Source organism: Anopheles stephensi, chromosome 3, assembly GCF_013141755.1.
Source record: "Anopheles stephensi strain Indian chromosome 3, UCI_ANSTEP_V1.0, whole genome shotgun sequence".
NCBI lineage: Eukaryota > Metazoa > Arthropoda > Insecta > Diptera > Culicidae > Anopheles > Anopheles stephensi.
The window spans coordinates 7,490,705-7,511,571 of NC_050203.1; the positions used below are offsets into that span (position 1 = coordinate 7,490,705).

Sequence of the window (20,867 nt, forward strand, 5' to 3'; positions counted from 1 at the left end):
ATTGCTGTATTGATTTGCGAGAAGGTAATTTCCCACAAAGAAAATTTTTCCTTAAAGATTTTTCTCCTTACTTTCGATGGTGATGGAATTCTTTTCAACCTTCGCTTGAAAAGGTAAATTTTAAATTTCTTTCCCATAAACACTTTTTCAACTCTCCATAGCCATATTACATTTGGCAGCTTCCATGATGTTATTAATTTCCTCCGTTCTTGCTCCATTAACTGCCGGCGGGTTTCGAGTCGGCTTTTGCATTGCGCAAGTACTGTCATGCGAAACCAGAAGTTGATTTTTGGAACATTTGATGGAAAGAAAAGAAGAAACAAACCCAAAGCCCAGCTGGTGCGTCCCCATCCGCACTTGGAACGCCGGTGGAAAGGTTCACCAAGATATCGACGTACACAAAAGCGAAAGTTCCTTGTACCGTTTGATGAGGTGAAGCGGAAAGGAAGAGAGAGAGAGAGAGAGAGAGAGAGAGAGAGGGGGGAGGGGGGAAAGGAGAGTGGGAAAAACTTTTTCCTTTCCTCCCGATTGTTAATTTATTCTTGTGCCGTCGAACTTCGACTTCGCTCCACTCGGCTGCGAAGGATACTGTGTTTCGTCGAGGTGTAATGTGGGTAGTCTATCTTGCAGGCGCATTAATGGGTACATAACATTCACTTACCACTTCCACACAGCTCGTGACCCCACCACGAGGGGGTGGATAGGGAAGGTAGGGAGGGGCAAGGCGGAAACAGGGAAACCCCGCGGTATTGTTTCTTTTATTATCATCTGCTTCTTCCTGCCCGGGATGCTGTTGTTTTATATTGCTTCCCCTTGGAATTTTTTCCCCATTTTGTTGGTTGCGTCATGGGAAGCTCAACATCGCGTCTTCTCTTCGCTTTTCAATTTCGTAGGACGCTCAAACTCCTATTTGCACCAATTCGTACGTCAATCCACGTGTGTGTGTTGGCATTGGGCAAATGGAATCGATGTATGTAGAACACCCCAAAAGAAACAGGGCAGACACGACGAACGCCTGGTTTTATGCAATGTTGAAAGATGCCATCGACGTATCCTGCGCTTCTTACTTCTCTCAAGTCATCCAACAATTGAGAAGACAACCGCGAGTTGTCGAAACATTCAGGGGCAAGTGAATCGGATCGGAATGCCTTCGAGTATTCCAATTTCCTGTCGGCAAGTTCTGCCGCCTCACGCGCCTGAAGGACGCTTTCGACGGGGGAAATTAAAATTCATGAAATTATTTTCATTCCCACTGCATGATGCGTCTTCGGTGTGTGTGTGTACTCCTGGGACGATAGCAAGAAGTGGCTCAGAGTACTTTCGCTTTTCGTGCCGCTTTATCGATGTTTCTTTTTGTTTAGTCGCAGACTGATGCGACTAAGGAAACAATCGGTTTAAGTATTCCTGGCATGTTTCACAACAAGAAGAAAAGTCATGAACTTGGGTAAAAGTAAAAGTTTACGCAGGACTTCCGATATGTATGCCGGCCATACGGGGAGGATAGGTCCCATTTATCCATCCGGCAAAAATTTATGAATCGTTTTACGACCAGGACATGCCCGTTCCCTTCACACTGTCGCGTGTGATAGCCCGTTTGAATCGCATATCCCTGAAGATCCACAACTCCCAGAAAAACAGGATTCATCGCATAAAAAGAGAGAGAGTAGCAATTGAAATAAAAATGATAATATTGTATGACACACAAGAAAAAAAACGGCAGTGAAACCCTTACAATACATAAAGACGATCACAAATCCCATTTCATTTCCGTCCCGTTTTTTTTTCTTGCGGCCAACCGGGACTGTGATTTGAGGACGCTACAATCCGCCGAGCTATTGTGCGTCCTCGATAAATAAGTTATTGGTAGACGGCGGCAACCAGACGACATCGGCTGGTGGCGTACCGAAGACTGCGAAGAAGAATTCATTTTTCGCTCTCCACTCATTCATCGAGCTGAGAGTGAAAAGCTAACCCGCTATTACCACTTTTTTGGGCGCTAAATCTGATTAGACTTTCGCTTGTGTTCCCTCTGCTCTTTTTTTTGCCAACCAACACAGTGGAAAAAGGTCTAATCGAATTGTAGCAATCGATGGGAAATTGGATGGGAACAAATTAGAAAGAAAATCTCGTTACGCGAGAAGAAAACGGGAGCGTGCTGTATTGTAAAGTTTGCGAAAGTGAATTATCTCGAGAGTAACCGCCTTTTTGAATGTCACTTTAAAGGAGAACGAGCTAGGTGTAATGCGGATTGCCTACCCTGCAGGCGCTATCGTGGTTACTATGGTGTGAAGAAAGCAGGTTTGTACTCACATTTGCTGATGACGCTTGCTGTGATTGCTGTTGCTGCTGCTGTCGGTACTGCATCAGTGCTGCGACGGCTTTGTTGGCAGCGGCTGCTGTGACGGCTGCAACGGTCGATGTCATCTCGTGCTGCTGGTCCGTACCGTTCGTGACGCTGGCGTCACCACACTCCGTGGCCGTTGGCTGTAAGTCACCGTCCGTCAGTGGGACTAGATTGGCACTGCACGATGATGGGGTCGGTGGGCGAAGACAGCGTTTTTTCGCCGTCCCGTTAAGAGACAATGGTGACGCTGCCGATCTGTGTCCAATTCTACGATTCTGTGACCTATCTACTGCTGCTGCTTTGTCGCGCTGGTTCTGACGGTGCTTGGTCTGGTCTTCATCCTCATCGGTGGATATTCGATCGTTGTCGTTGTCGGAGTCGGGCGCCGTACTGGCCGCCTGCTGGTCAAGGAATAGCGGGAACCGATTCTCGGCTACAGGTGAGCCGGTGGCCACCGTTGGCACAGTCGAGGGAAATAGGCTAGCGGGCAAGCTGTAGCTCACATCTGTAGCCGTCGGCGTCGTCGTCGGTGGTGATGATGGTGGCGTCGTCGTCGTCGTGTCTGTGGTTGCCCGCTCGACGAGATTCACCATTGAAAGCCGTAATCGCGGAGGATGGACGGGGTGTGGGAAGAAAGGGGCTGGAAGGGAAATTATGAGCGTGGACTGTGAAGTGAATTTCCGGATGTGAGTGCCAAGCTCGTGTTTTTTTTCTTTTCACTCGTACACCGGTTAAGCGTGCTGGGATATGGAACCTGGGGTGGAAAATTTGCCGTAGCACAGTTGGTATTGCTTGGTGATCAACAAGCTCGTCCTACGGATTGATGCTGGTGGCACAGTCACAACACAACAACACTAGTACACCGTACGCTGGATACGCTGTCTACTTCACTAGCACAACACAACGAATCCGTTCGATCATGCTCGGTACGTCGTTCACTTTTTCCGGTTCAGCTCAACCAGGTTGGGGTGAGCGAGTTCCTGGAATGCACTTTTCATCGTCCCTCCTGTTGGGTTGATCGTCCACTGTTCGATGCCGAGATGAGGGCTTATGTTTCCGCTAACGTATGCGTTCAAGCTCAACGTTTCTTCACAAGCTTCAAGGTCTGGTCCGGTCCGGTATCGACCGTATGGTTGAAGGGGCTGTTAAAAGAAAAATGGACCAGATTCTCAGCAGCTGTAGAGTAATTCACGGTTCACTTGGGGTAGGAAAAACACTCCATAAACACACACACACACAGAGACACACACGCTGGACCGTAGCCGTGTTTACGCTGGAGATGCACAGTGGCCTTTTTCCGAGCCGCACAAAGGCACCACCATAATCACAACGCTTTCATTCGAATATTCATCGTTCAGTGGAAAGCACACCGGGTGATACACGTAAATTTAAGCTCCCGTCCAGAACCGGAACCGGGGTACCACCGGTGCGCGTACAGCATCCGCTTACACGGCTGTCCGAACACACGGACCGACCGGCGATGATGGTAGTTCTGCAATGAAAACAAGCATAATGCATGGATATAAAATGCGCACTCGTATATATTGTGTTTAGCATACTGAAGGGTGGAAATGGGGCACTTTGGGTGTTTTCGTGTCTCCGGGCCTGTCCGCGAGGTAAAAAAAAAGCTCGTCGCAGGTGTGCTCGGGCTCGGCAAGATGGTTCCACACCCACCACCGGGAGCATAAAGCGTGGAAAATATGGGATACTGCAGGGATTAAACGTGGGTTGTGAGAGAAAAACCTTTGCTGCGGACAGGTTCGGACATTAGTTCCCACTTCTGACGGGGATTTCTGTTTCGAACTAATATTAAGTATCAACAGAATATAATAAGCAGAGCAGATGCTAAGGCACGGTCGTTTCATTGAACTCATTTTTACGAAAGTTTCTCATTTAAAAAGAATTTAACATTGGAAATGAATTTCTGCGTTGGGTAACGTAACACCGTTATGAACTGTTATACTGTTATACAGATGAACAAATTCTGTCGATTATATATTTAATATTGTTAATGAATTTCTATGTCGATCGACGTGTAAACGATATGAACTGTTATACTGTTATACAGACAGACAAATATTGTGGATTTCTAGGTGCTCTTTCAAATAGCGTCAGTTCTTACTGTAATATCAGAATAAATGCATATAACAGCTCAGACTTCTATTACCAAGGTTTATACAGTTCAATGCTGGAGTTCTACTCGTTTGATTGTTACAATCTAGACGCGATCGAATCCAATAATACCTCAACTTTGAAGTATACTTTTAAGCAAAACTAGTCCAGTTCAATATATTTCTATTCAAAAGGGTTTCAAGCAAGCAACAGGAACTTCTTTTGTGCATCCGTGCATCGGTGCAACTCCACTTCGCATCTGTTCCGGTATTAAACAATCATACCCGGGGCTGGCACCACATCCACGTCTCATGTGAGATTAGGTGCGAATGTATGACCGGTATGTTAATTTGCCCATTTTCCCCATGAATCTCTCCATCTTTCCAGTGGACAATTTGCCATGTAGCCCCGACAGACGGACAGTGCTTACAATTTGCTGTTCCTTTCCAGACGGAAATAAACCCACAAACCGTTTCCTAAAAACGGACTTCCCTCCCAGGTTCGTTTGATAATGGGTGTGAGTGGTGAAGGTTTGAGGATTTGTTGCTAGCGCCCAAACAACGACGCCACAAGCGTAATCTTTTCCTTTCCGGGGTTTCTGTGAGGGCTGACCGTTGTTTTGGTTGAAACCAATAAGTTCCCGCTAATTTCACCATAATTCATCACCTGTTTGCTCGTTCCGTAGGGAGTAAATCCTACCCGTGGACCACGTACAGCATGTCTGTCGTTCTCACTAGCGGGATTAGTGTTGCCGACTTCGATGCTGGTCCCTTTATTTGGGGGAACAGTGAAGCTTTCGGCGCTTTCGCAAGGGATTTTCAGGTTTCAAATCTCGAGTGTGAATGATTATATTGCGTCGGCGAGGTCAGTACTGGGGGAGTTGTTTAATGGCACTAAATTTATTTCCTCTCATTATTTACACCAAATTAGAAGAAGTAGAATGAAGTCCTTTTTTCATGTCAAAAGCCTCCCGCTTCTAGTGTGATATGATACTTATAATTTCCGTCGGTTAATTGGGGAAACTTTTCTAATTCGTCGACTAAACCGCATGCATGCAAACCCACATCAGGAAGCGGGTCAATTGAAAAGCTTCGCAAATAAAACAATTTCCCACCGCACAATGTTACCGAGCGAGTGAGTTTTCCGAATCCGTTTTCCATTGTTCCGCCGTTGAAACGTTCATGTAAATTTCAGCCTCAAATACACACATCCGGTGTGCCGCGCGCTATCGCTTTATTAAGCAGGAGGGGATTCGAGAGGAAAAGTTGTCTCGTTCTAGGCGGTGCTGATCCTGTGCGGTTGATCCTCTACGGAGCGATGTTGTGCCGACCGTGGAGAGAAAAGTGGAAAATAATATCGAAACTTTTCCTCCAAACAAACTCAGATTGAGTGGCAGTGAACGAGTGTGGTTGTTGCGCTTAGGACGGAGGATAGGGAGATTGTCGCACAATATATTGGATCGCATCTCGTCGTAGGTAGATATATTGTGCCCCCGAGGAGGCCGGCCACTGGTTTTACCACAACGCAACGAGACGAGAAAGTTGCGGTGGTAAGCGATTCCGAATCCTCGCAAGGCCTCGGTTCGGTTGGAAAACTGATTGACATATTGATGATGATGGTGGCGGTGACCTGTCCCCGGAGGATGTGGGTCTCGTGTTTGCCACTTGGGGGCAAAAAAAAAAACGGACGTGAAAGTTTAGCAATAAATTGCATACACTCTAGGCGCTTCGTTTGACGGTTGTACAAGGCGAACTACACGTGCACATGGATAGGATGCTTTTTTGTCTGCTAACAACTGCACGTAGGAGTTGGCAAACCGAGGAATCAACTTATAACGGCTTAGCAAGCCTTCAGCTGTAATTCATATCGAATGTGTTTTGTTTGCTCTGCACCGCACAGGGTAAACCATCATAATTAAAATCTAATCATGCGTATACGGCGTATTTGTGTGCGATTCAATAAGCCAGCAGCTGCTGCTGTTTATTCAAGCATCGCACAATTTCTCTCAAGCTCAACTTTAGTCGCACAAACACATAGAAATACAACATAGCTATTTGTATGTGTTTGTGCGACTAAAGTTCACCAGCTCTCAAGAAGGGTAGTTTGCTAGCCACTTAAAATGAGCCATCCAACGCATTAACTCGTGGTACTATGGAATTATTAATTGAAAAATGGCTAGCAACTCCGGTTGGCCAAAAACATCGATCTCGAATCATAAATATTCAATGCCACAACCCAAACAGTGCATCGGGGATGGGGCTAGGTCCTTTGGGGCTATATGTTAGTCAACTATCGCATCTATCGAGCGTTCTTCTAGCTTTACCAGTTCCCAAGGATGGGTATAAATTCACAACCTCACGTCTTCAGTCGACTCATATTGGACTTTGGACTTTGAAACTGAAGAAAATGTTACCGAAGCAGATGAACTGAAGACGGGACTCGGGAATGGGAATAACATCAGAGAAACATGACTTGGCTTTCTTGTACGAGACCGTACCAGCGTACCATCGACCGCACGCTCGGTCGAGAAATCGATGATCGAAGATTAAATAAAATAAACGAATATCAATATTTGAATCATAAGTAGCTGTTTCAGTCGTTTGCTTCTTCGCTTTACGGCTCCGAACGCTCGATTTTATGCATCGATAGTGAAATCATTTATTCAAAAGTTCGCCCATTTGCTGGAACGTCTATAGAAGCTTTTCCAGAAATATACATTTGATTGACGTATCATTACAACGATGAAATGAGTGTGAAATGCACACACACACATACACACACACACACACAAATGTTAAACAAATGCGAAAAGTAAACGTGATAATAGATTATCATGCTTTATCCCGCTGTATGTCAATTTAGATGACAACTGATAGCACGCCGTACCGAAAGACTAGAGCCCCGACGTCGACTACTGTCGCCGTTGTCTCGGCGTCGACCGTCACTAACCCACGGTGGGCAATGGGAGAGCTTCGCGAGGAATTCAATTTACTGTCACTGAAAGCCGCTCCAAGAATGTGGGGCCCAGCTCGGGCAGCGCCACCAGAGCCCATACCCATAACACAGACACCCGGCCCGGAACTTCCCGGACAGAACTCGATACGATCTTACCATTTTCAGACAGGTCAGACGGGTACGCTGTACACGACACGGCTACATAAAGAACAGAGACACGCACGCAAAAGACGGCACCACATGGAAGACACTATCCATTTTGATTTCGTTAGTGCATGAGGCGCACGACGGTTTTCCGGGAAGGCTTTTCTGCGCACTTAATCCGCAGGCCGCTTCACCGTCGTTTGCTTCGTTGTTCTGTTTACTGCTTTCCGAGTGTATCACAATTTTCATACGGAGAGGACTCTGTATGTGCCAGTATGCATTATCCTATCTGTACATTCTTTCCCGTTTGGATGTGTAAAACTCCAAGAGGCACGAGTTATGATAATCCTAATGCTGTCAGAAATAGCTCGACACGCGTACGTTAATCTTGGCCGGAGACATGTAGCCAGGATCTTCGATGTTTAAGTTGTTTAAAGTGGATGAGGCTTTCAATTGATTGTGAAATTTCTAATGTACTAAGAAGGATATTAGTGAACTAGTAGTTTGCAAGCTATTTCTCAGTAGCGCTGTTGCGCTTTATCGAATCTGTGGCAGCCGGAATAGACGAGCCTAGAGCTTCCAGAGAAAAAGAAGCAACAGATTCCAATTTCAGCTAAAAATGTTCTACTTCATCTTGAGCAGCAATGGTTCATCCAGCGAAACCCAACATTCTGTAGCATTCCTTTGTTCCTTCTCCCTGTTTGGCATGTACATTAATTTAAAGTTTTTCTTTTCATTTTTGCATAGCCATAAACACAACAAGGAAGCCGCCGGAAAGAGAGTACAATTGCACATTATAATTCTTTGTGTTTATTTTCCGTGGGTAGCCGTTGGGTTGCCTTATTTTCCACTACATTGCGTTCCGGCTTCTCGTTGGGGGTTTTTGGAGTTTAATTTTCCTTCTGGTCCCATTAACTAGCACAATACGCTGAAACAAACATTAAAAAAACACGGGGAACTTGTACCGTCGCCAATTCTCCTCCGGTGAGTAGGTCAAATTATTTACCAACAGATTTTCATAATTATAAATTCAATTATTCGCTGACTTTTAACCAACTTTGGTCACCGCAAGCTGTCCAGCTGGCCGTTCAGAGCACCGCTCGCAGGGTGCGCCTCGGAGGAAAGGATTTAATGTCAGACAAATTTAGAGCCACTGGCAGGAGGAAAATTTAATTACTGGGGAGGTTTCGCGCCAACCAGACACGGTAAACCATTTAAACGACGTTGACCTTTCCCGCAGGACGTACGGACAGCATCCTTCTGGTTGGGAGCGTTTCCCCTACGCTTTGGGGGAAAATAGCTCCCATCTTGCTGCCACTCGGAGGATTTGCGTCGAATCTACATTTTCGCAACATCGCATGAAGTAAATGAATTTCATTACCCATCGAGTATACCAGGAATGTCCGAAACAGAGAAGTGCAGGTGGGAAATGTTACACCCACCAAACACCTGTCGGCAGCAGGATTATGACCGGTGGGATGCGGATGCAGATGGGCGAAACCGCACTGTAACGCAATAAACGTTTAGATTGAGTTAAAGTGAATTTAATAATCGGATATTACATTTCGGGTGCATGTGTAATAGGAAGAATTTCCACCTACTCCAGACTATCCGAACGGTTCAACCATTAGTCGGCGATTCGGGAAAAATTGTACCTGCAATTGATTCCACATAACCCACCACACCATCTCCAACCGGTGACTTTATCACCGGTTTGATCAGCAGTGCGGATAGCCGGGTCTACTGCATTGCTGAGAAACACAATTTATCATGTTTAAACGAAGCTCATCCGCTTATTATTACGAGCTAATCTCCTTCCATCGCTTGTCCCGCCCGAGTTTCCCCCCGGTATGTCCCGGTACATCCGACATTCTGTCGTCAGTCTAATAATCCTCGCTAATCATCTCACGAGAGACGAAACGCGACCGTCAACGTCAGAACTATGACTTCCCGTGCATCAGGATGAAGTTGGGAATGTGGGCTGCTGGTTTTAGGGGTGGAGAAGCTTGTGGCTCGAGTGCACCATTGTTCCTGTATCCTGTATCGTCCGAGCAGCAGTAGCAGACGAGACTGCGGTGAACCGCAACAGGTTTATCCCGGGCTCAGGCCTCCGGGGTTGCCAATATCTTGTACGCCGAGCCATTACAAACATGGTTAAAATTTAAACATGCCCTCACAGTTACCATGTATCCGTGCTCTGTGCTCGCCTGAGCTTTTTAAACCAAAGTACGGCTCGCGAGCAACAACGTTGGGCGAAATGCCAAAAATATACGTTCAGCGTATTGCCTACCATTCAGGGACTGTTGAAGAGAGGTTTTTTTCGCTCTTTTTTATGCATACATATTCAATCCTCTACCGATCGACATTGTAGTGCAGAAGAAAGTGTTTTCGAATGGGTAGTAACCACTTCGGTAGGCTTCGCTTGGTTCAACTAGTTCCAAACGCCATTTCCATTTGGTTCGCGCCGCTACTGCACAACCAGTACAGGGGCAGGACTTTTAGGTGAGCGGTATATACCACCGCGAACGAAACAATACCCGGATTTATGGCTTCCAATTACATTTATTATTACGAGTGTTTCATGTATATAAGGGAATCGCAAGTAGGGGAACCGTTGGAGCGTGCGAGCGCGGAAAGTGGATATTTGTTTGCGTACGTACGAATGTTTGCGCACGAATGGGGCTGGAAGAAAATGTGCGAAAATAGTGTGAGAACAGCATAAAGGCGCTATGATTCGTGCTTGCCTCCCCAGGCGAGTAGCAAAAGGAAAAGAAATCGTTTTTGGATTCGTGAAGCGTGCTTTTAATGGGCTTCGTGAAGGCACAGTGGGATTGTGCGTTTTGCTTAGCGGCTTTTTTATAAATCGAGAAAATATAGGCAATTGGTAGTTTTTCTTCTCATAAATCGAGTTTTAGACAACCATGTGAAGCTCATTACTTATAAATAAACGTAAAATCTAAAATCGATTTGTTTACTCAAGCGCGCTCTAAATCCGTTGTGCACCAATTGGCACCATGTTAAACGCATTGCCTAGCTTGCAGGCGCTGGAAAGAGATCGACGCGTTACTCACCGTTACGCAACCTAAAGCGAACGGGAAGTAAAAAAAGAATTCCTATGCCCGCTAGCACCGATATGCAGTGAAATCGAATCGATAAAATACGCAACACCACCCCGAGTGCCCAATCGAAGGGTTGCGTTATCCCTCGAGGCAAAGAAAAGGCGAAAGAAAAATAGAAACCCCGGGGAAAGAGTTTGGACAGAAATGGAGCTCAAGATAAACAACTCCCGAAACGTGATAGCACAAGCATTCGCGTGACTTTGGAACTCCGTTACAGAAACAAAACCGTAAGGGATGGATGGGTCTGCATCGCGTATAGGGTGGATTTATGCCGGCTGCCAGTGAGCCATCATTGATTGGCCTTTCTTTGGCCCAAAAGAGTTCTTTGTGCAATTCATTCTGCGTCGTCACCGTTACGTCGATTTAGAGGAGCCGAACGGTGGTGGTGTTTTATATTTTTCGGCCAGTTCGTTGCCTTTTCGCGACGCCGGCGGCTCGATTAGTACAATTGGGAATTCTAGCTGACAAGCAATTGACAGCCGGAAGCGAGAATTGCTGCACCACCACCGCCGGCTGGTGGGAGCGACCGGGCTACAAGATTGCACGACTGTGGTGGCATCTGTTTACAGCATACTGTACTCGGCTTCTTGTTTTCCAGAGACTTTGTATTTTTCTCTCCGGTAGGTTTCGGTTGACATCGAGGGAGGATGCATAAGGATGTTAGAATGGTAGATAAAACGGAAATGGCCTTTGGCGTTGGGAGCGATAGAATCGAGCAGATATTACAGTACAATGTAATTTCTACGGTGTGTGCTGGTCCGGTACGCGGGGACACATTTTCCAGCGAATTCAATTCGGTTCCATGAAAGCTAATATTGTACCATTACAGGGTTTCCGAGAAGAACTAACGATGTGCGAGCCATTTCTGGGCAAAGGCTAGGTTGAAGTAAACAACTGCCAGGTAGAACTGGCGATCTGTTGCCCTTTCTGGACTATGGCCAAGTTGAACTAGACACAGGCTAGGTTGAAGTGGACGATGGCCAGGTTGAACTGAAATGTCAAATTAGAAACAATTGCTGAAGCGTTCGCAAACGGTTGGGGTAACGCTTGATTTTAAAAAATATTTAAAAAATGACCGGTAAAACCATATTATTTGTAATAATTTTGTTTAAAGGATATTACGCTATTAGAAGAGAACGCTTCAATTGCAACGTAGCTCGTATGTAATTATAAAATTATTGTTTACAGCTCTTTGAGCATGTTTCAATGCTCAAAAATATTTTTTTTAATGTTATTTTTGCTTTCCAAGTGCAGTGTAATTAAGCAATATACGCTAAATTTAGGTGAGTTCAATAAATATAATATCTTGAAGCAAGCTATTGCAAATTCTAAAGCTCAAAGCGCATTAAATAATAATTTTATAATTACATACGAGCTGCGTTGCAATGGAAGCGTTCTCTTCTATTAATATCCTTTAAAAAAATTATTACAAATAATATGGTTTTTACCGGTCATTTTTTAAATATTTTTTAAAATCAAGCGTTACCCCAACCGTTTGCGAACGCTTCAGCAATTGTTTCTAATTTGACATTTCAGTTCAACCTGGCCATCGTCCACTTCAACCTAGCCTGTGTCTAGTTCAACTTGGCCATAGTCCAGAAAGGGCAACAGATCGCCAGTTCTACCTGGCAGTTGTTTACTTCAACCTAGCCTTTGCCCAGAAATGGCTCGCACATCGTTAGTTCTTCTCGGAAACCCTGTATTATCGAGAAAAGAGCAAGCATAGCCACCAGGATGAATTCTGGACAATAAAATTGGCATTGGCAACGGACGTCCGTTCCGAGGGGCGTTTGTTAAGGATGGCATTCCCGAGTCCTAGCGACGTTCGCGAGATTCCAATTAATTAGCTTAGACTATTTTGCATAAAGTTGGAATGTTTAGAAGCAGTAACGAATTCTGCGGAGATGGCTGCTTCTTATTGAATGTCTTGAAGACGCTATCCAACGGAAGAAGGAATACTGAGCCTCACTTTGTAGAAGGATTTGTAATTGTTGTTCCATTGACTCTCCAGCATTCTTAAAACACTTAAAATATACTTAGTGCAATCAGTCTAGTCTTCTGGAACTGAATATTTAATGCACTCCATCAACATATTAGGAAAAACAATCAAATATTGTACAAATAACAAATGTAGGCCCAATAATCTGATAGACCAATCTATAATAAGCGCTATAAGTTGAAAATCCCTGTGAGTTCTAGCTCCTGGGGTCGGTCACACGGCAGGACCGAGGATCAAATCCCATCGAGACCGCATCGCCGTACGTAGAATTCAGTGTGCTTCTCTTCTTCTTCCGTGGCACTAGAACCTCGAGAGGTCTCGGCCTGCCATTTCTCGCTTTCTGTGACTTAATTTTACCCGTAGCAAAGTAGTCAGCCCTACGTACGGGGAGGCGGGCCGGGCGTTTATTTGAACCCTGGTCCTTCCGTGTGAAGACCGTTGCCTAGTGTGCAGTTGCAGGTAAAATCAAGTCACAGGTAGCCAGAAATGACAGGCCAAGGTCTTTTGAAATTGTAGAGCCAAGGTAGAAGAAGAAGTTCTAGCTCGAGATCCAGGAAGAGTTTTAACTTGACTACCGATAAGTTGTTCACTCATTTAAACTTTAAAATTTTGATGAGTTTAATTTTTACATAAAAAATTCCTGATAAGGATGGTTATCAAAATATGAAACATTTTATTTTATATTGTGACAAGATCACAAAGTTAATTAGTTCCACCAAATGCAACAAACCATCCTATCATGTCTCTGGAGGGCACACAAAACCGCAAGCGAAAAACTCGACTCGAAGTAAACTTCAGCCATCAAGGGACAAACGAGCAATATGTTAAGTAACGAGTATGTCAGTATGGGTATGTGCGTATATAAATAGAGATGGGTTCTATCTATCCCAAAAAGAACCTTCGTTCTCTCTCTTTCACATAAAGTAGGGAACATACGCTTCCTTACAGAACGTGTCATGTTTATCTAAGTGCAAGCTTCCCCCTATCATCGCTGTGTGACAGCGATTAAAAGGGGTGCAAAAACTTAATGCTCGTACGGCACGGTGCCGTAGCTCGCATTTGTTGGAATTTACTGTACAAGAGATGAAAAAACCCTCTCCCTAGAGTCCTTAGAGCTAGAGCGAAGCAAAAAAAAGTTCCTCCCCGAAAGACTGTTTCGGTTGAGTAAATGAACAAACGAGATGCGATGCGAAAAAATTAACCTCACCAGGGAATGCTGGTAAAAAAGCGAATCAGTCGGGGGTTTACTTGTGAGAAAAAAGAAAATCAAAACATCTCATGCGTCATCTTTACGACGAACGGAGTAAAAGGGTTCATGGGGTTCGGGCAAGCTTTTTGCCACGAGTCCCACCAAGCGATTTGTGATGCTCAATCATGGCCAAACAAAGAACCTTGCCGTTCCGTTAAAGACCGGCTGTGCGGGTTTGTGTGGTAAAAAGCCGGAAGAAGGCCTGCATTTCGGCACACCGGACCCACGAGTGTTCACGATCCATTAGAACGGGTAAGTAGTTATTTGCTGTACACAGCACAGGCACTGCTCGGTACCACCACCATTAAACTATGCCGAGCAACCGCGTTGACATTGCGAGCGAGTGTTTCACCATTAGCGAAAAGAAAAGGCGCATGCTGCAGAAACTCAACCCTTGATACCACGGATGGTTGGTAATGGGATAAAAATGTTCCGCCCACCCATCCATCCACCCATCCATCAGCCGGTATCCCGGTAAGCAACCCCTAACGGACGTTAAAGCCGACAGTGCGAGGCTCTGGTTGAACGCGCGCGCGCGCCCCGAGCGTCCAAACGATGTGGCCGGAAAGTTTCGATCGTTTTCCCGGCAATTTTCTTCCATTCTCGGCTCACCACGACAAAGAACTCGGCGTGACGAGGTTGCACAACCCTTCGATGTTGTGACAAAAAGAAAGCGTGCGAACGAAGGAAAGAAAAACCCGAACCAAATCGCATCCTTTTCTCTATCCTTTACGTGTATGGAGATTTTCGCTCAAGAGTGTGTGTGTTTTATTTTCCAAGTTCATGCTTGTGAACAAGCGTTTGCGAAGCATCATTTTCCTTTCCACTGGCTGTTCATCATATTTCAATCTGCTGGTTTAGCAGCACATCACAAAGCTGGTGACGAACGAGAGACACCGAATCGGGGTCGCAATCCGATGCGATGAACCCTCCGTTGTACCGGAATCTCTGGATCGAGACACACACACACTCACAAAAAAACACCCTCTCCCATCCGCAGAAGTTTGTCCGGAAGCATGCGGAAGGAACAGCGAACAAAAGCAAAAAAAAAATCATATCAAGCGGACAGAGCGAGTGAAAGAAGCAAACTGAAGGAACGGTTTAGCTTTCAAAAGTTTCTTCCGTACTTCCGTGCGGCGTGACGAGGTGGGGGAGCGGGCGTTATCCCTTCGACGCAGATATCACAATCCGAGACATACCGTGTCCACAGTTCGCTCCATCCTGCCCCAATCACGCCACCGCCTCGGAGCGAAACGATGTGTATTTACGCCGAAAGAAATTCAATCTGTTTTGATATCTCTCAATTTTATGACTTCGGCACCGAGAGCCCGCCGGCGGATATTGGAAGTGTACAAGGATCATTGTGCTGTGCCTCGGTTGAGGGTGCGCTTGTGCTTCATAAATTCAATTCCAAGCACTCCTCTCCCCGACCCCCAAAAAAAACAGGACGAAGTAATAAGCGAGCGAGAGTGCTCAGTGATTGAAGCCAGAAAGCTCGGAAACTTAAACAATCCGATTCTCGTTGAATGTCCTTATGTCGTGGGGTGTCAGCTGGAAAAGCTGGTGGGTGAGTTGATAATGGAACTGCTCGGCTTGATGCCGACGATTGGATTGCCCGTCCGCTAATGGGATTCGTTCAGGAGGGAAGCGGGTTTTTTGCTGTTGGGAGGCGGAAGCTTATCACCGGCCGGCCATGTAGACGTTGATGTGTGATAGTTGTTGACGTTATAAGTAAGTAACTGTAGGGATGGGAGCAACACAAAAGTTTTAATCTTAACACGATATCTTTCTCACACGTTTTCTTGTAGTTACATACATTAGATCGTACGCTCTATGTATCTCTCTCTCTCTCTCTCTCTCTCTCTCTCTCTCTCTCGCTATAGTGTAATTTGATGAAACGAGCCTAAAAGGGGATAGTGCACGATAGTAGAAGAGTGTTAATTAATTCAGCTGATAATCCAAAGTCCATGAAGATACTCTGGACTGGTAGTCCCATTAGCCCATTAGTCTCTGGATGAGGTAGTCTAGATAAGAAGTTTTGATTTCCGACAGCAAGTGAAGAAGCGTAAAGTCTGTAAGGTTGCTAATAAGTTGGACAATAAGTTAGATAATAGTTTTTCAGAGTGAGAGAGTTCGAGTATGTTTTACTACAGTTTGTAAGATTTTAATGCAGATACAATAGCTATCCGGTTTAAGGTATAGAAGTTAGTTTTGAAACTATGATAAATAGTTGCAGCTCAATGGTTTCTTCCCCATAACGCCATACAGTATGTTATTCTACTGCGTCATTAAATCTATGTCAAAAGCAAGGTGTATGTATTTAGAAGGTGAATTTTTATCGATTTGACAGGGCGCCATTTAAGTCGAGTTATGTCAGAGTTTGTTTACAAAAACCTATGGTATGGGGCTACAAACATGAACAAACAGCCTCGATTCTCAGTCCCTTGAGCAATTTCGCTAATTTATGAGTTATCTTCGCATATCAAATGTTGTTCCACAGAAGATTGACGATATTTGTTTGCTTTTTTCGTAAAAAAATCGCAAGCGATACCACCACCGGCGTCTCCTCCGACACTCCTCTCAATACCCTTCCTCTCGATCACCACGGAACTGTTATGTCAGGTCGAGAAATGTCAATTTGTTCTAAACAACTCTACCTTCTATATCCATATACCTTGGTCAAAAGACATTGTTGATCAGAGGCTTTCATCAGAACTACATACCTGTCCTTGGTAATCAAATAAATTCCACACAAAATTGATCATAATTTAATTAAAGAAATTGCCTTTACTAAGATGTAATTCTTTTGCACTCATTAGAGCTTGCGCCTTAAAGTATGCAAAGTATCATTTCATTTCTTAAGGTGACAATATGTTGCATACATTCAGGCTCGAAAATTAAACTTTGACATTTTCCGAATTCTCACCTGCATTGTTCATAATCCTAGCGTGATATCACCTCAGATCAATCACAATTTCGTTAAATAGACATAGATTGGGTGTATTAATTTGGAGCAGTACAAATACGGATATCTCCTAAGCCTTTCTCATGCCATGGAGCTGAACGGGAACCATGTTAGGTTAGAATAAATTAGCACCATTCACAACTTTCCCCCAGTATAAGGGTGATCCATTCATCACCCAATAACTGTGATACAGGGAAAGCTGTACAGCAGAAACCATGCTGTCTCCCATCCAACCGTAAACTTGTTGATTAATCTTGCATGTAGCAGCTCAATCTCAAGAATACTGTCATCAATCAGACAGCCAACGTTGGCGCATCTTAGACACACAGTTGCATCTTAATAACCCATTCACCGAGCACAGTAATTCAACCGGTTGTGAGCTACGCGCGCGGAGCTGTAGCACGCTGCCACAAGCTGCGAACGAACCTCACCCCGAGCGAGCGTGCAGATACATCAGCTCGGGATGGAAATATGGGAATCCATTTTCCCGCCTGCACTGCTACAGATACATCAACTCGATGGATGTCTCGAGTGGCTCGCTGCCGGTACATAGTTTCCGTTGAGGTAAGTAATGCAAGCATGAAATGCAGCAAACGAACTTGAAGTGCACCATTCAGGCGAGCGCGCGTCCTCGCGCATCCTTTGAATGTGAAATGTGAAAGAACCCCACGGCCACGGGGTCTTTGTCAGTCTGTGTGTGTGTGCGGTAAAATGTATACATCCGCGAGCTTCGGTTAGAAGCTTTACCTTCCTGGTCGCTTTCACCCTCGCCAGAATTGAGAATCTGCCGAGCTCGAGCTGGAGCTCGCAATCCGTACCGAGGCTGGTAGGAAAAAAGCCCGTGCGGCGTCTTTCTTCCGGTGTGATAACCACCATCGCCAGCCTCCAGAAACCTAGCACCGAGCTCCGGTGCGGCGCTGTCCGTAGCAAGTAGGATTAATAATTCAACAGCTTGATTTGAAATGTTTCCGAGAATTGATACAGACAGGCAGACGGGCAGACCGAGCGCGGGTTCACTTGGCGCGTGGCGTGGTTCAAAAGGGGTGGCAGCGTGGAGATTGTGTTTGAGTTGTGTAAAAGTTGGAAAAAGTCGACCTTTTAAAGTGTCAGTTCAGCGTGACACCGAACCGGTAGACTGTTCAAATTTCAATCCAGTGGCGACGATGACGCGATAGGTCACTGGGTGAACAGGTGGCGTGAAAATGAAGTTGTACGTTTTTTGACGGCGTAGTTCATTGATTGCTCGCCTGAATAATGCAAGCTACAATCAGCTTACACAAACGATATGCAATTTAAATGATAAATTGTTGATTTTTTTTTTAACATTTTCTTTTCGTTCTGTGATTTGATGCTTTCGGTCTTTTTGTCGCATTTGTCGTCCGTAGTCCTTAAAGTGGGAGGCTCAGCAAGAACAATCCATCATCGTGCCGTCACAAGGTTCAACCGCTTGAACGATATATGTATTAATGTACCTAACTATTTACTTCTCCTTTTTTGTTTGTATGCCTCACAACAATTCATTTTTCCCCCGCTTTCGGTACCTCGTGTTTACCAGAATTCATGACACGTAATACCGGAAAAGCTTCCGGCGCTGGGCAAATGTGAGTCCTGCCAAGCACTCTACTGGCTGACAGTCGACAAGTAGAACCCGCACCGCCGAAAATAACCAACAAACAAGAGGATAAGTGCAAGTTACATCCTTCTCCTAGGAAAAACAAAAACGAATCACAAAACAAAAACAAGCAAAACATGTTGAATCAGAGTTAATGTATTCAATGGGTACGAGGCGCACGCTGTGTTCGATCACGCCGAGATTGCCGAGTTCCCCCTGGTAACCCTACACCCGAAACGAGGCCGAGTCCCATCTCCGGCGGGCAAAGGTTTATGGTGAACTGATTTATGCAAACACGCGTAGGAGACGAACGCAATCAACAGCACAGGGCCGCCTTTTTGGCCAACCCGGAGTGTCGGACGGATACTTTGTTTTACCGTCCGCCGCCTTCGGTTGCGGCCCAATGTTTTGTTCGTACCGAGATCAAACTGACTGGCTTTGGAGCTAATGCACGTGCCACGCCAAAACCTGGTTTCTAGGATTTCCATCCTGCCATCTTCCGGTGCGTATTCACCGAGTCCTCCGGCACCAGGGCTACCAGATTTCAATCAAAAGCGACACAACACTCACCGCTTCGTGCTCATATATTATTCATATCGAAGTTTTGCAAATCGTGTAAAGCATCAAAAGAGCGAAGCAACTTGGTGGGCCCACAATATTGGCCACGCTGCATGTTGTGCTTCGATTATTAGCCTCCACTATTGTCGCAAACGCCCATTTTCCCATTTTCCAAAGCGCTGCTGAAATGATAATGTGATAAGTTTTGGCTGCTACAAAGCAGAAAGAGAGAGAGAGAGAGCAAGAAGCTTTTGTTTACCGTTTGTTTGGAGGGAAAAGTTTTGATTGCGTGTCTTAGGAAGTTTTGCCCGCGGCGAGCGAGGTTTTTGTTTATTGATCTACGAGAGATTACACACTTGGCGCTATTGGGTTTGGTGAACTTCCACTGTGGGGGGAGAGAAATTACTACGGAAGGATTTTCTCTCCGTTCCAGGAATTCCAGCCTCCGGCTGAAGGCTACAGCCACCTTCTTGCCCACAAAACTGTGTACAGAGATTCCGCATTTTTCGATGCTGGTTAGAGTGATCAATAGTGATTAACTGCCCCAACCCCCCGGTGACGCCACTTTTGTCTGCTCGCATTCAAACCGACGTTTGAGCATCGTGTGTTGCCAACAAAGTTCATTAAGAGTTCATCGTGTGTTTGCAAAACGGTTTGCGGATTTTCTCCTTTGCCAGTCTTGAATGCGTCTTAATGAAGGCAAATATTAATTATGATCCCTCCCCACGCAGTCTCCGCCGCTTGGGAGAAAGTTAAACGCGGCCATTGGTACGATATGATTGCTCGAAGGATATTCAATATGTCGCACCGCAGAAAGCCACACGGGTGCCGGTGGTTGTTGTGTGGACCGTGTTCAAGTACACGATCACGAGTGTGTGTGTGTGTGTTCGTATGGCGGTAAAGAAAGTTCGCCCTTGTCACCTTAGGAACGGGCTTCGCGCGCTGTGTTAATTTAATCTGACGGCCGTGGCCGCTGTGACTGAGGGCTGAGGTGTGGTCGTTATGTGTTGACCTTCATGTTTTGCTTCGAACCTCAAGAAAATCGGGAGGTACGGGAAAAGCCGTTGGAAGCAACGGGGGACATATCAAACGAAAATCCTTTCTCCTTTCCGATGTTTCGCGAGCGTCAAGCAAACCATCGGTTGTGTTCGATTCGATAAGAAATTACTTGATTATGAGGCGGCGTGGTGGAAAAGATACGAATGCTCTATTTAAACGATACGTGTTTCTAACTGTGGGATTTACGGAGTAGGTGCTGTCCTAAATGACTAGAAAATGATTTTTTTAAGAGTAAGACCTCCTCTGCATATTCCTATCAGGCTTTCGCGTTTTGGCTAAAATAACCCTTTTCTTAGAGCATAAGTGGTAATTAGCAACTCTCAGCATCTGTTTGACTGTCATGTCCCGTCATAAACTTTTCATTCCTGTGTTCGTGCTTTCTATTTCCAAGCTTTTTCTTTATGTTAGTATTAAAGTAACATTGTTAAGCGTTTTGGACAGTCTGTTGTTAATAATGAATAAATAAAAAATAAGTCAAAAAAATCTATATCTGTTCCCTAATAGATAGTTCCTCCGCTGTATAGACTGATTATCCAGCTAGGGGTTCATTCGGTCAAGAAATCCTAGATTTTCGGTCCAGTATCGTCCGATGTTTTGTAGTTGGCATTGAAGACTAACCCCACTACTATTTAACGTAAATATAAATGGTACACAATTTATGCTCATCCCTTCAATTTTGTCCATTTCACGCAAGAATTCATTCCCATTATTCTCACAGATACCGGCGCTACCGATATGCCGCGCTGATTGC

The 20,867-nt window shown here is 45.2% G+C and overlaps 1 protein-coding gene across 15 annotated transcripts in view; it reads right to left on the minus strand.

Annotated features, from left to right (window-relative positions):
* The window catches only part of LOC118510461 (AF4/FMR2 family member lilli), a 197,286-nt gene that overhangs the window by 159,370 nt on the left and 17,049 nt on the right, over window positions 1-20,867 (minus strand). For all 15 annotated transcript variants that reach the window (XM_036052303.1, XM_036052311.1, XM_036052302.1 and 12 more), the window contains exon 3: window positions 2,311-3,836. In XM_036052303.1, the coding sequence (XP_035908196.1) occupies window positions 2,311-2,937 (627 nt within the window). In that variant the 5' untranslated portion in view covers window positions 2,938-3,836. The remainder of the gene's footprint in view (window positions 1-2,310; window positions 3,837-20,867) is intronic.